The 14113-nt window shown below is 43.1% G+C and overlaps 2 protein-coding genes and 1 non-coding gene across 3 annotated transcripts; 1 reads left to right on the top strand and 2 right to left on the bottom strand.

The window, feature by feature from the left end:
- Positions 1 to 2264: 2264 nt before the first annotated feature.
- On the bottom strand, positions 2265 to 7487 carry hhex (hematopoietically expressed homeobox). The gene is made up of 4 exons (XM_037464608.2): positions 6479 to 7487; positions 3854 to 4032; positions 3176 to 3226; positions 2265 to 3014 (listed from the first exon to the last, which is right to left on the bottom strand). The coding sequence occupies exons 1-4, from the start codon at positions 6861 to 6863 to the stop codon at positions 2811 to 2813; spliced, it is 819 nt and encodes a 272-aa protein (XP_037320505.2). The 5' UTR covers positions 6864 to 7487; the 3' UTR covers positions 2265 to 2810.
- Positions 7488 to 9370: 1883 nt separating this feature from the next.
- On the bottom strand, positions 9371 to 14038 carry trub1 (TruB pseudouridine (psi) synthase family member 1). Its single transcript, XM_037464609.2, has 8 exons — positions 13801 to 14038; positions 13623 to 13721; positions 12296 to 12351; positions 11614 to 11695; positions 11433 to 11505; positions 10527 to 10666; positions 10358 to 10414; positions 9371 to 10271 (listed from the first exon to the last, which is right to left on the bottom strand). Exons 1-8 carry the CDS (start codon positions 13946 to 13948, stop codon positions 10138 to 10140), a joined length of 789 nt encoding a protein of 262 aa, XP_037320506.1. The 5' UTR covers positions 13949 to 14038; the 3' UTR covers positions 9371 to 10137.
- On the top strand, positions 12827 to 12898 carry trnaa-ugc (transfer RNA alanine (anticodon UGC)). Its single transcript has one exon. It is a non-coding gene; the product is annotated as a tRNA-Ala (tRNA).
- Positions 14039 to 14113: the final 75 nt, after the last annotated feature.

The raw sequence follows: 14113 nt of genomic DNA, 5'->3' as shown, positions 1-14113 counted from the left end.
GGAAAACTATGCCCACGGAGAGTCAATTAGGATTATTATTATTAAAGGACTATTTCATCAACTGAGACTGTTGATTTGTCAAAACAAAAAATGCCTTTGAGTTCATGTATGACATATTGATCAAATATTTTCCGTAAGACAACCTGTGATTTACGAGTACTGCAATTATTCATGTTCATTCATGTTGACTTCTACATGTAAGTCAGATTTTTTGTCACATTTTGCAACAATTTTTGTCATCAGGAGAAACGATGTCTGATCCGTAATGTTACAACAAGTGATTAGGGTAAATCTCCAGGAAGTGATTGTAAGTCAATGTAATGAGTAATGTCTTCCTCAGTGATGTAAACATAAATGTGTGTGTGTGTGTGTGTGTGTGTGTGTGTGTGTGTGTGTGTGTGTGTGTGTGTGTGTGTGTGTGTGTGTGTGTGTGTGTGTGTGTGTGTGTGTGTGTGTGTGTGTGTGTGTGCGTGTGTGTGTGTGTGTGTGTGTGTTAATTGACCCGATTAGACAGGCACTTTGGAATCAAACAGCGGTCTTCTGAACATTTCCCCCACCAACTGTGTGGGTTATTTCTCCAAATGTTGACTTTACCCTGCAGAATTTGTGAACCATTACACAATACAAAGAGTGCGATCAATGTGGGTTTTGGAAAAGCAGTGTATGTGTGGGGCCAATGAACCTTAGTAATAAGCAATGTTATAAGACAATGAGCATTAAACCTTAAAAGATGGATCACAATTTGATTATTTGGTATTATTTCCAAATTCATCCCCAAAATGACATTCAGTCATACTAAGATGTCCGTTGAAGCATCTGTAATCACGTGTTGTATTAAAAAGTACTGTGATTTTATTGTATAAACAATCAGCCTTGTGCTATCTTTCTGTGGTCTTTGCTGTTCAGAGGCTTCACTTAATCATTAACCTAATCTACTTACTGAAAAACTCCCACAGTGTTTGCATGAGAACTCAATGATAAGCTATTTGAAGTTGAATGTGGTGATGGGACGACCATTGACATGCACTAAACTGTTTGCTAATCTGTGGCTGACTTTGATTCCTCGGTGAAACAGCAGAACTGAGAGCGATGACTCTGGATGGTTTGGCATCGATATGGTTGGACCTTTGTGTTTGCAGCCTCTATTCTCCTACAAAAATGAGCTTGGGTCAGAAAACTAATTGTAAATTTCCGTAAAGCTATTTGGGGATTAGCATCTTACTGAAGAGCACATTCAGGTTCTCTTACATGTGTTGTTAGTTCTTGTAATCGGAAGTGTGGTGCTAGCAGGAAAGATGGTGTTGTCCAGTTAAGCAAAAATGTTACACCGACAAATGAATATTTCTTTAGGACGCATACTGCCACAGGTCCAAGTATAGGGTTAATCTTCTTGAAAGACAGATTGCTACCTGTCCAAACTACACCAATCAATTTCTCCTGGGTATAGATTATCCCTGCAGGAGTATAATGTCCATTGTTGATTATCTAAATCAAGCAACTTCCATAACTTTCCCTTTAAAAATGATTCCAAAGTACTGGACTTCACCAGATACAATATCAGTTCAAATACTGATTACACATAAATATGTCATTATTATGACACTGTCATGGATTATAAAACCACAGGGGCCCAATGAATATCATCTTGTTTTCTAGTATCTTCACATATTTCTTTGCTTCTTATTTAGGAAATAAAGCTTTTATCTATAATGAATATAAATGTGCTGTTAGAACGGTATAATAGCTGTAAGCACAAAAAAAATAATCATAATGCTTTATGACAATAGTTATAATGCATTATAAAACATTTCATAATTAAATAATACTTTAGAATCTATGTCCTGCTTTTCAAAAGAATCTTAATAATTTTCAGATGTCATATATTATAATCTTGTTTTAACAAAAACTTGATCAGGGATTGAAAAAAAAAAGTGTATTACAACCATATTGTTGGGGAGCTACCAGAAATTAAGTATATTATGAAACTTGATTTTATGATTATAAACTGTTTGTGTTGTTATGTGCTATGATTATTGTTATAATTTGAATGCTTATAACGTAATGTAATTATACAGTGCTCTATAAACACATGAGTATTTATCAAATACAAAACTGTTATAAGGTTAAATATCCATCCAGCCTTTAACAATTCTTGTGGAATTTACTACCAATTCAGTTTAATCTACATACATTTATAATATTATTTCCAAGCACTGCGATATTAGGTGAATTGTTGTTTTCGCTCTAATATTTATTCATATTATGCTTCATGTCATTTTTGCCGTTTTGTAGATCGTTAAATCATTCATTGTTTTTATTTTTTCCCACGTGCAATTTTAAGAAATATAAAATAATAAATTAGAATGCTTCCATCTCCATCCAAAAGTGACACATGGTAAAAAGGTTTATTGGATATCATCACCCAACAATGTGATTTGCGCTGCATTCATTATTTATTGTAATACCACATTTTTAGGCAACGGCCCATGGACGCATGAGCATGAGCGCACATTATCAGACACAACATCCAAAGAGGGACCCACATATCACACAAACAATGAACACAAATACAGCAGAGTGCTAGGAGTCTTGAGTGAGGGCTGTATGAATAAAACACCCGGATCCACACTCCATACGGATGAATATTACATCAGGAGGTTTTAAGTCTATCAACGGCTCCTTCGTTCTGGCCGAAGAAGACACTCACCGCGAGGTGCCCACGAGTGTCAGAAGATTCCGCTGATCTCCACCCTCGGGCTCCGAAAAGTCAAAGCGGGCCCAGTGTCCGTGTGGAGCCGCGCGGGTCTCCGCTACGGGTTCAACGTTAAATCTTCGTCGTCCTCGATGTCCAGCTCCTGGTCCGTGTCATCTGACACGTCGGAGTCCCGCTCCGTGGGGCCCTGCTGCTGCGCCGCCTCAGAGGCCGGGGGTGTCTGTCTCTGGTGGTCGGTCGCGCTCCTCCCGGCGGCGGAGGCGTCCTCGTCCGTCTCCCTCTTACCCCCCGGGAGATTTTCCTAATGCAAATAATGGAAACGTTCTATGAAACCAGGGGCCTGCATCGCGGCCATTTATCACGTTAATACCGGGGCACCGGGACCATATTCTAATCCAAATAATAATAATAATTCATTTTATTTATAACTGCTCTAACGCTATATGAGTTGAATCTCCTCACCTGTTTTAGCCTCCGCCACTTCGCTCGTCGATTTTGGAACCAGGTTTTGACCTAAAAGACAAATTTAAAATGTTTCAGGCTCCATCTTCCTTGAGTTTTCTCAAGGCTCCATCAATCAATATTTATTTTGTTATTTATTGGACAATGCCTACCAATCAACAGTACTTTAAATTAAACCGATTTAGACTCATTTTTAATCTGCTGCCCCCGGCCAGATGTTTTAATGCAGCCTAAAATAACAAAATCTCAAAAGGAAATGGGATTAAAATTAAATTCAATATATACTGATATCCAATAATCGTGTAAGAAGAAATAATGTGCAGCTGTTTCGATACACACGCCAGCGATATAGTTCATACATGTTTGAACGTTTCCGGTCATACTTTATTACAAAAGTGGAATGCACTCAGTGCACCAAAGTAAGAGAAGGTGTAATCAGAAGCCATTTCAGTAAGAGGAAGATTTTTGTTCACGTTTTTGTGCCCAAGGAGACATCTTAAATAAAAGCTTGTAACACATTTAAAAAATATATGAAAAGTAAAATAAAATTCTAGAAAATATGAAAGGCTATAGAAATCGAAAGAGACACATTGAAAATCATTACAACAATAAAATACAATAATAACATAAAAATCTAAATGGTATAGTTTAATCTCTCTCTCTCTTTCTCTCACCCACCTGTCTCTCGCTGAGCTGCAGCATCTTGGCCAGCCTCTTCCTCTCCGGGGGCGAGAGATACTTCTGCGTCTCGAACTTCTTCTCCAGCTCGATGGTCTGATCGTTGGAGAAGCGGACCTGGCCGCCCTTTCTCTTGTGCAAGGGCCGCTGTATGAACGGAGTCCAGAGCAGAGGCTTGCCTTTGGAGAAGGATGAGACGGCCACGTGTCATTTAATAACACGTACACTGTCCATTTCAAATAGCAAGCATGAGGATTTAGCAGGTATGATTATTAATACAACAATAATAATAATAATTCATATCATTATTGTTATTATAAATTATTATTGTTAATAAGTATTAATATGACTGTTATCTACACTGTAATCACTATCACCATCGCCATCAATATCACCACTATTATCATTATTACTATTATTATTATTATTATAACTACTAATATTTAAAGAGAAAACAGCAGCAGCAGTCTAATAAACGTGGTAGAGATATTAGGTGTCGCTTCATATATTGGTCACTATTGATCAGATGGATGTGAGAGAAACGTGTCCCGGGTAATCAGGGCTGTCTCGCCTGGTTTCCTCTCCTCTTAATGGCCTGGAACAAACAATAGTGCAGCCACCACGCTGCTGTTTCTTTTCTTTTCTTTTTGAGGAAGGTCGTGACAGAGTGAAAACTATGGCCAAATATCCGCTTCACGTGCTTCCTGCTCCGCGGTGCGATTAGAGGCGATGGCATCGTGTCACCGCAAAAATCTGTTGAGGTGCAAACGTCTCAATGCTCTTCTCCTGAGGAAGTTAGCTAATTCAGTCCCCACGAGACACGCAACACACACACACACACACACACACACACATCAACTGGGCTGGGCGATGGTGGCGCATGGAGTAGCACAGTGCGCTGGGGGCCGCAAGGTTGGTGGTTGAAATCCCAGCTGCCCCATGTGCCATGTCGAAGTGTCCCTGAGCAAGACACCTAACCCCTAATTGCTCCCCAGGCAAAAATGTAATGTAAGGGTTATAATGCAATGTAAGTCGCTTTGGATAAAAGCGTCAGCTAAATGACATGTAATGTAACTAAATACCACGAGAAGGATTCAACTCAAGCTGAAGAAACCAATTCTCAGTCTCATCTTTGCAATCTGCAGCTTAATGGAAGGACACATTTATGGCCCTTGTGTAGTCAAACTACTTAGTGACACTACTAGCACGTTATTCATAGCGTTATAATCAGAGGACACCCCACACATGCGGCCTCATCCATTCTAGTCTATTTGAAGATGGTTGTTTTGTGGTGTTTTTGACAGGTGTCTTATAACATTTTCCAGACTTTGACTTTTCTCTCCTTCAGCCGTGTCATTGCCCCCCCCCCCCCTCCTCCTCCTCCTCATGGGCCCCCGTTTGCTTTGGGCTCCCCTTCTCTTCACCCGCAACCAAAGAAAGTCAGCCACATCCTCGCGGGGGCCACCAGAGGAAGTGCAACAATATGCGCAGAACGGACCCGGGCTATCAGAGGCCGAGTGTTTCCTGAATGCGTCTGTATTGAGGATGTCGATAAAATAATCAGCAGCGCGCAGTGAGCTCCCGAGGAAGCGGCTGGCCGGGGGAGGGGGGAAGGGGGGGGGGGGGGGACAGGAAAACATTCAACAGCTTCTGAGAGCAGATTTACTCTTCTGAGCTTCCGCTCTGCACGGACAAAGAGGCCCGCTGCTAGTCAGACGGGCCCCGGCTCGACTAGATTCAAAAAGGAGTCCAAACCCGGCCAGTCACACCGGGACGCCCCATGCGAAACTCTACGACGTCTCCATGGACACCAGTCAGCAAATCTCGGGCCGACACGAGCCCTGATTGTTTTAAGGTGCTCACATGGTGCACTTCAATCCCACACGTCCTCCAATTATGAAGGCATAGGCATGGGTACAGAGAAATCAAAAATACTTTGCTTCCTTGTCGGGTGTTTTGGGTGCTAAGACGTAGATAAACACGCACCCACGATGCACGTGAAATAATAATAATAAGTGATTTAGAGGCTCCAGTCACTGACCGATTTGCTCCCCTTGATGTTCAGAACAATGGGAGTCAGGAAAAGGAGTCAAGGTTGCCGTGCGCCACCCGATCCCCCCCCCCCCCATTTAAACACGTCTGTCACAATAACAACGTGACTCGTATGCATTGTGGCTCATCGGCGTAAGCAAATCTTTCTTCTGCTCTTGTATAGCGGATTGGACTATGCAGACTGCCTGGAGTTCGACACGCATGCACGGCCAAGCGTGATATACTCATGCAAAAAAATGGGTTTCGTTGGCACTGAAACGAAGCATTTGAGGACGCAAACGTTGTCAGAGTAAAGTATCTATGGTGCCACATCAGCCGAGCGCGTTCGACTATGTTATTGGCTAAATTGTTGCATTTCTCACAGAAGCAAACAGCAATTCATATCATGTAGGCCTACAATAAGCCATGAAACATGCACACCTATATTGATAATCTGAAAACCGTTTTTTTTATTTTTATGAAACGTGCACTCCAGAAGCACTAAAGATACCGACTTCACCCAAACATGCATGGTGCTGCGAGTTACACCCACGGTGAGTGGTCCCAAACCGTGACTCCGGACCTCCAACTCACCGAGAGGGTCGTGCCTCAGCAGCGCGTGTGCGTACTCCCCCATGGAGCGGTGGTGCTGGTGGTGGAACGGGTAGATGGACCCGGCGAAAGCCCCGGCCGAGGCGTACGTCGCGCTTAGCGCGGCGGCGGCTGCGGCGTGATGAGAGAGCGCCGGGTGGATTGGCGTGGGCTCGTAAATCGGCGTCCTGTACGACGAGACGAGGCTCGTGAAGGAGGAGTTGTGGGACGGGAGGGTCGGCGTGGGAACGATCGGGGTTGAGCAGCAGGAGGAGGCGGACGAGGAGGGCGACGAGGTGGTGGCGGTCCTCCCCAGGATGTCCTCGATGTAGAAGGGTGTCGGGTGAGCCGGCTGGATGGGAGTCGGCGCGTAAAGCGGGACACTCATGGTGCCGTTTGGCCACCGATGGAGCGGAGTTATCGGAAAGCCGCGTCGTTTCTCCCCCTTTCTCTCCCTACAGCGTTCCTCTTTTAACCAATGGTGCCTCAAAAATGCCTTCTTCGGACAGTAAAAAGCACTTGCTCAGCACTGGTCACCCGGAGCGCGGCACAGAGAGAGTCACGCTGTGGTGGTGTCCATGGACCTGCCCGGCTCTCGTTCCAACTGTTGAGGCTGTTATCTGGCTGCAGGCGGAGAAGGGAGGAGATAAGCGGACGACAAACTTCCTGCAGGTGGCTATAGAGGTCGTTTCTGATTGGCTTAGAATGATCACAGATGATTGTCTTCGATAGGATTCAGATCAGTGCAGCCGATCACTTGGTAATATGTTCACGCGCGCGTGTGTTTTGTAAAGCAAAAAGGTTTTTTTTATGGAATGCTTTGATACTTTAATCTCTCTAACAGAGCGCCATATGCCGGAAGAGTTTAGGACAAACAGAAATTACTTTACTTAAAACACACATTAAAAACAACACTGAGTTAAGTTATCAGTAATGGAAACATATTTCTCCCCAGTTGCAATACTAAAAAGGTGAATAAGTGAAGTACATGAAGGCGAGATCGTCCTCGTGAAGTTCTGGTTTTAATGTTATTCATTTCTAGATCTGCATGTGAATGTCTATCACGCCCATCTCAGTCTGCTTTAAGGAGGTTCATACTGTGCTTCTGTAATAGTCATTGATGGAGGTGAAGATCCTTCATTAATATAAAAAGCAATTTCTATATTTTACAGAAAATGTATCTCAACTCTAAGAAAGTATTACAAATTGGCTAATACAAATGACTTTTAATTGTATCCATTATTTGTTCCTCTGTGAACAGCAGCTGGTTTGGATGAAGTGGTTGGAACAGTTAGTTTTGTAACAATGCACCCATTTCATGAAATTATCATGTTACCGATCTTAATCTGCAAACTATCCGTAACTGTAGTTAAGTGAACTTTGGCCGGAAGCGATAAAAGGAAATCGGAATAATACAACCTACTTTTTCATGACAGGTGATGAGAAAAATCCGAATATGCCACATATTGTAATAATACACTATTCTCTTTAAATGGCATGCCGATTTTATTGATCTTTACAGAACATGGATGCGTTTTGTGAGTAATTGTGCTTCCACTGATCATCGGACATCGGGCCCTGAGTCTAAACCTTCACTGACCTTAAATTGAAGTCAAGAAAAAGGCTCCAGTCCAAATGACACGTGCCAATGGTTATGGCCCCGAATGGAGCTTAAACGTTGCGCTCGATGCTGCTTTGCATAATCAAACAGTTCAGTGTTATCTGAAACAATGTAATACGAGTTCACTAATTCTCCTCCCTAACGGAGGTTGATTAACTCACTATTTGAATGTGTGTACAGTTCCTGTGAAATCCTCCGCGGCTATCGGCCGATATCCTTGCACCAACGACTGCTGCACGCAAATGGCTTTAACGGCTCCCTGGGCCACACGTTCCGTGTTAAACGATAACCGGCAGCTCCTCGGTTACGCGGTTACGCCACGGACGGACGAGTTGGCCCCGCGCGAGTTATGCTGCCGGTTTCTAATTTATTGCTTTATGACGTGGTGACGTCATTAATGACGCTTCGGCGTTGGGAGGAAACTGAGCGAGTTCGGATCGATCGACCCGAGCACGACTTGAATCCAATGGGTTCGATGTTTACAACTGCCAACTTTCTAATGGCTCCAATGAGATAAAAGTGGAGTCGGGAGAGCAAACAAGGCGACGAGCGGCCTTGAAGACATGAAAGAAGGGAGCGGGCGGCTAATATTTGGACTGAGACAATGATTGCAGCTCATTGATCCGGCCCGGCTTAGTCCGGCGTCGGGCTCCTGTCCGGGACAACGATTGATAACCTCGCAGTGACCGTCAGAGACCAGGAGACACCATCAGAGACCCGGAGGCACCATCAGACACCCGGAGACCTCGTCAAAGACCGGGAGACAGCATCAGACACCCGGAGACCCCGTCAAAGACCGGGAGACAGTATCAGACACCCGGAGACCCCGTCAAAGACCGGGAGACAGCATCAGACACCCGGAGACCCCGTCAAAGACCGGGAGACAGCATCAGACACCCGGAGACCCCGTCAGAGAACCGGAGACCCCGCCTGTCGCTGTCCCCCTGCTCGACGCTGAACATTAGCCAAGGGTTGTCGCACACTTTGGAATAGAATAAATTAATCGAATACATAAAAAAATAGATATGAACTCCTCCATTTGTTTAATGGACCTCTGGATTATGTTAATCCATGTCAGCCTGGGGAGGAAATTAAAATTCAAAGTAATCATTGGGAGTCAAAATTAACAAATCCAGATTTGAATCCCTCTTTTGATAAACTATTATATATTGTATTGCTCTAAAACCTTCTTTAATTTATAATGTTCAGATGCAAATGGTTCAACTTTATGTGGTGAGATATATATATATATATATATATATATATATATATATATATATATATATATATATATGAGAAGCTCATTCTGGAGAATTATAAAAAATGAGTCACAATTTTGGAACATTATTTTCAATATGGACTTGTATCACAGTATGACCTAATGATTTGAAGTGGTTGGTCACCTCTTGATGCATTTACATCCTGCACACTGGCCCTTTAAGACGCTCCCCATGACTAGAAGTAATTATCTGCTTAAGGAAATATAAATAAAAAGGTGTCAAAGCAAGGAAAAGAGAAATATTAAATATGAAACGTATACACCTCTATTCTGGCCCTTAAATGTCCCCGTCACAGGGCAGGAAGTGATGACAGTGAAACAAAAAAATTCTGCTTATCTTAGAGACTTAATACAATTGTTGCTGGAAGCAGAAACTACTTCACTGTGGCATTGTCCTACTGGATACTTTATTTTTATATATGGTGGAGAGGATTCCTGAAATGTCTATAACTGTACATCACAAATAGGGAAGTGTACAGGAGGGCCTGTTGACAGTATTATCAGAACATCATCTGAATATTTAAATAACAGGTGAGAGAAAAGGGAGGGAAGAGTGGAATTCCCCAGTGCAGCTTGTGCAGCTTGGGCCCCATCCAGCTCCAAAGCATCATGTGCACGTTCTCTGGGCTGGGAGAGCCCAGCAGGCGACCCATGACTGCCAACAGACCGACCGACAGAACGACAGCGGCCCCAGCTAGTGGTCGCGTGGTCGCGTGGTCCCGTTCAGAGGCCCCTCAGGTGTTAGCTCCTGGAGGCTTTCGGTTACGAGCAGGGCTGCAGAGAGCGCAGGATGTGTTCCAGCGTCCACTGCTCCTCGTGCAGGGCATGCTCCTCCAGGGTGAACTGACCCTGCTTGGTCCGGATCAGTTCCTTCACGTGAGCGCACGATGACAGAGCTGTGGTACACAGGCAACGCGTTATTCTCAAAAAGGTCAGCTGGGTGGATTCCTGATGGGCTGGTTGATGAACGAGTAAATCTCACCTTTTCCTAGGTCATCCACCAAGCTTCTGACGTAAAATCCACCGCCACACTCGATATCTGTTATCGGAAAAATCTTTACACTTAAGTAGGAAGTGGTGGTAAAAGTACATTTCCAACACCACAAAGTCAGTGGAAGAGAAAAATGCAGTGTCATGCAGGGCGCACTGACCCAGGGTGAAGAGGGGAGGCTTGAACTCCTGCAAGCTCAGGTTGTGCACTGTCACCGGTCTGGCGGGTTTGGCCTCAACCTTGTGACCTTTCATCAGCAGGACGGAGAGTCGCTGGCCGTCTTTCTTCAGCGCAGAGTAGCTGAAATGACTGACAATCAATCCCACCATACTGAAGATGCCCAGCAGAGAGTATAGAGATACCATCCATCCCAAATCACAGAGTGACACTGTGATGCAGAAGCGCTCCCTCACTATGAAATGTGCCACCTGAGCCAGTTTGCATACATGAGTTCCAATTACCACTGGTAGGAAATCTTCTGGACAAGGGAAGCGGCAGTGCACAATGCAAGTTTAATGCAACAGTTCTCCACCACTAGACCTCAGAGAGCCATCTAGTGGGGGTCCAAAAGATTACACGCTGTTGCAATAAATGGGTTTTCCTTCATTTTTTACAAGTTGTGTTCTTATCATAGCAGTGTGCTCAGGAGTTCACAAAAACGGAAGAAAAAGTAATTCAAAGCATCATTTGAAGGATTCTGCTTGATTGTCAACACGTCCTCGGATCGAGAGTTCAGATGCACCGAAACTAAAGGGGTGCTTATTGAAACGAAAAGTCAACGCTCCACTAGTTCCAGCTGGGGTGATCTGCACTGATTAGTCCTATTAAACAGTTGCAGTTTAGATTTAGAGTCAATTTTTTTTGTGTAATCTCTAATATCTTTTTAGGCAACTAAAGAAATTGAGCTCAAGTCCCCATCAGATCTCGATCTCTAATACCAAATAGTTTAATCTCATGCAATTGTCCCTCCCAGCTCACTTGCAGCCAGGTTGGCAACAAAGAAACTAGATCTCCATTCAGAGGCCTGGTGATGACTATGTGTCCTTGGATCAGAGGCTATACTTACAGTGGAGGAACTTGCATGATGTCTCCTGTGAAAGCTTTCAGTTTCTCCTCGATGTCCAAGCTGGTAATGTGTTCTGTGGGTGAAAAAAAATTATCACAGAAACATCTCCCTGTTAAATTGAAACAAAGAAAAACTGCAAAAAACTGCATAAAGTAAGGCCAAATGTGACTTCTATGTTTACCAAAGTCTTTCTCCAGAACCACACTGCCAGAGGCATCCAGGTTGTCTGTCGCTTTCCCCAGTTCACCCACGGCCACGTATTTCTGAAAAACAAACGCTACTAATCTATTTGTTGTCTCTGTGTATTAAGGACCAATGACATGGAACTTTGGAAATCTGAAAATATTTATGCTGCTCATTTTTAAACACAACAATCTTTAAACTATAACACATATGCACCGCCCTTAGAGAACCCTGGAGCTTAGAGATTTTAAAGACTAGATTTTACACAAAGAAAATTTGGGGATGAAATTTATAAAGTCAATGCAAAATAACCCTGGGGGGATGGAGGGGGGGTGGTATCTGGAGCTGCCTCCACCATTCTTTCAAAAAATGTCATCACACATTACGTCATTCCGGGAGATGGATCCCTCTTCTGTTGCTCTCCCTAAAGTTTATTCCTTTTGCTTTTAACATTTTTGAGTCTTTTTGGAGAGTTGTACCTATTTCAAATGGACAAACTACATTTCAGATAGTAACATTGTCACGTTGTAGCTGTTCACCAACTATTTCGGCATTATAGTTGTGTCAATTGAATCTTCAGATTCACAAATCGCAGCTTCTTTAGTATACAGACTTCACTAGTCGAACATTGTATTAATTGGCTTTACTGTGTGTATACACATAAGTGCAAATAAACTCACCTTAGAACCAGCCAACATTGTACTGAGCATCTTTGTGCCATTACCAACACCAACAACTGAAAAAAAAGAAGCCTGTGTTAGCAAAGCTTTGCTAGCACCTCAGAGAGGTGGTGTTGCGTCAGTGTTGGGGGGCAAACCACCCAAAAACCCAACTTTGATTATTGAGGTCGGACTGCAATTAATCATCCTTATTTGCATAATTGCTTAATCCATGGATTTGCGTTTGCTCGACAGGCATGCCAACATAGCGTCACAAATATAGATCACCAGTACGCAGAGCAGGGGTCCACAGTAGGGGCGGATAAACAAGGAAAAAAAGCAGTGGGATATTTGACCATTTTTTGTGTGCATGTGGGTTAGTGCACCTAACAACATTTGCCTGCCAGGTAACCAAATGAAATCGTTACTGTTGAGCCCTGCAGAGTCCTTGGTCTTTAATGAATCCAAAAACTAAAAGGACAGTCTTACACAAAAACAAGCAATTGTTCTGAAAATGTAACTAGTTACTTGTACGTTTAGCAATTTTTTCCAGGGGATGTAGCTCAGTGGTAGAGCGCGTGCTTCGCATGTATGAGGTCCTGGGTTCAATCCCCAGCATCTCCATTTGCTACCTATAGGTTGATTGAAGATAGTCATTGTACTGATAATCCAACAAGGGAAAGACTGTGTCATATAGGAAGTAAAATTGAGATATTTACCTAACATGTGTGACCCACAAATGTGCTCTTTCTAATGTTCTATTTTAGCCTCTTAGCCAGTTCTTGATATTGCTGAAAAGTCCATTTTATTTTACATGTGTTGGGAGACTAAATAAAACAAGCAACTATTGAGAAAATGGAATCAGTTAATTGTTAGAACTCATTGCCAAATATCTTTTGTCAATTGACTGAAAGAGGGATGTAGAGGCATATGTAAAAGGTTAATCCAGTTGGGGATGATTCAGAAGTTCTTTGCTCAGTATTGCCATGTTTGTCTGCAGAGCACTTATACTAGACTACTTTAAATATAATGATTTTTTTATCTACCAGTTGCATTCTTGACATTTCGGGAAATTATTTTCAATCAATTGAATTCAATCTATTATTTATAGCTCGAAATAAATGTTTCTGGAGGGAAAGACTTAAGCAATATTAAGTTACACAAATTGAGTGATATACGTTATTACACATTATTTGACCTGCCTTGCGGCTTTGGTGCGCATGCTTGCCTCCTTATTCTCATTAATGAACTGCAGCCTATAGGGTTATCCAGGCGTTTATTAAGCGAACCCATGCTAAAGAGATAAGCCATCGGTACATCGCCAGTAGCCATTGTCCCTGCAGCTCACCCAGCACCCCGCTGGCCGTACTGTCCAGCGTCCCTCCGTGCCCCATCTTCAGGCTCGGCTTCTTCCTCTTTCGCGGGTTTGGGTTTTTCACTCCGGCTTCTGAAAATAGTTAACGTTAACATCTTCCCGTTAGCTTCAACTAACTACATTGGACCCATTCCTATGCCTGTCGAATTACCTTTGAGTAAAACTTCTTTGAGTGTATTTAACACGTCTGCGGATGTCGGCCCTTGTTTTTTATATATCGCAAACAATCCATTTAGCGCCTGTAGTTTGGACAAAGAGCTACTTATCGGAGCCGTGGTGTTGTGGATATTTCCTGCCATGGTCCATGCTGCTTCGATTCTTCTTCGACGGTTTCAATAATGTCCCTTCTTCTTCTTCTACTACTACCTCTTCTGTCACCAACTGCGGCTAGTTGAGCATTTTCACCGTCTGCTGGTTCAATAGGTTAATAACTATTTCTTATATGAACTACGAGCTAAAATAAC

Source organism: Pungitius pungitius, chromosome 21 (genome assembly GCF_949316345.1).
Source record: "Pungitius pungitius chromosome 21, fPunPun2.1, whole genome shotgun sequence".
NCBI lineage: Eukaryota > Metazoa > Chordata > Actinopteri > Perciformes > Gasterosteidae > Pungitius > Pungitius pungitius.
Note: the sequence above shows the minus strand (reverse complement) of the source record. Positions and strands in the feature narration are given on the sequence as shown.

Bases quoted from the DNA above. Each gene is read 5' to 3' on its own strand.
- hhex (XM_037464608.2), bottom strand. From the start codon at position 6,863: ATGAGTGTCCCGCTTTACGCGCCGACTCCCATCCAGCCGGCTCACCCG. The intron at 4,033-6,478 runs GTGAGTTGGAGG...CCTTCTCCAAAG, and splicing joins GCTGAGGCACGACCCTCTCG to GCAAGCCTCTGCTCTGGACT. The intron at 3,227-3,853 runs GTGGGTGAGAGA...TTTGTCTTTTAG, and splicing joins TGCAGCTCAGCGAGAGACAG to GTCAAAACCTGGTTCCAAAA.
- trub1 (XM_037464609.2), bottom strand. From the start codon at position 13,948: ATGGCAGGAAATATCCACAACACCACGGCTCCGATAAGTAGCTCTTTG. The intron at 10,415-10,526 runs GTCAGTGCGCCC...TTCCGATAACAG, and splicing joins GCCTCCCCTCTTCACCCTGG to ATATCGAGTGTGGCGGTGGA. The intron at 10,272-10,357 runs GTGAGATTTACT...TGTGTACCACAG, and splicing joins GGTGGATGACCTAGGAAAAG to CTCTGTCATCGTGCGCTCAC.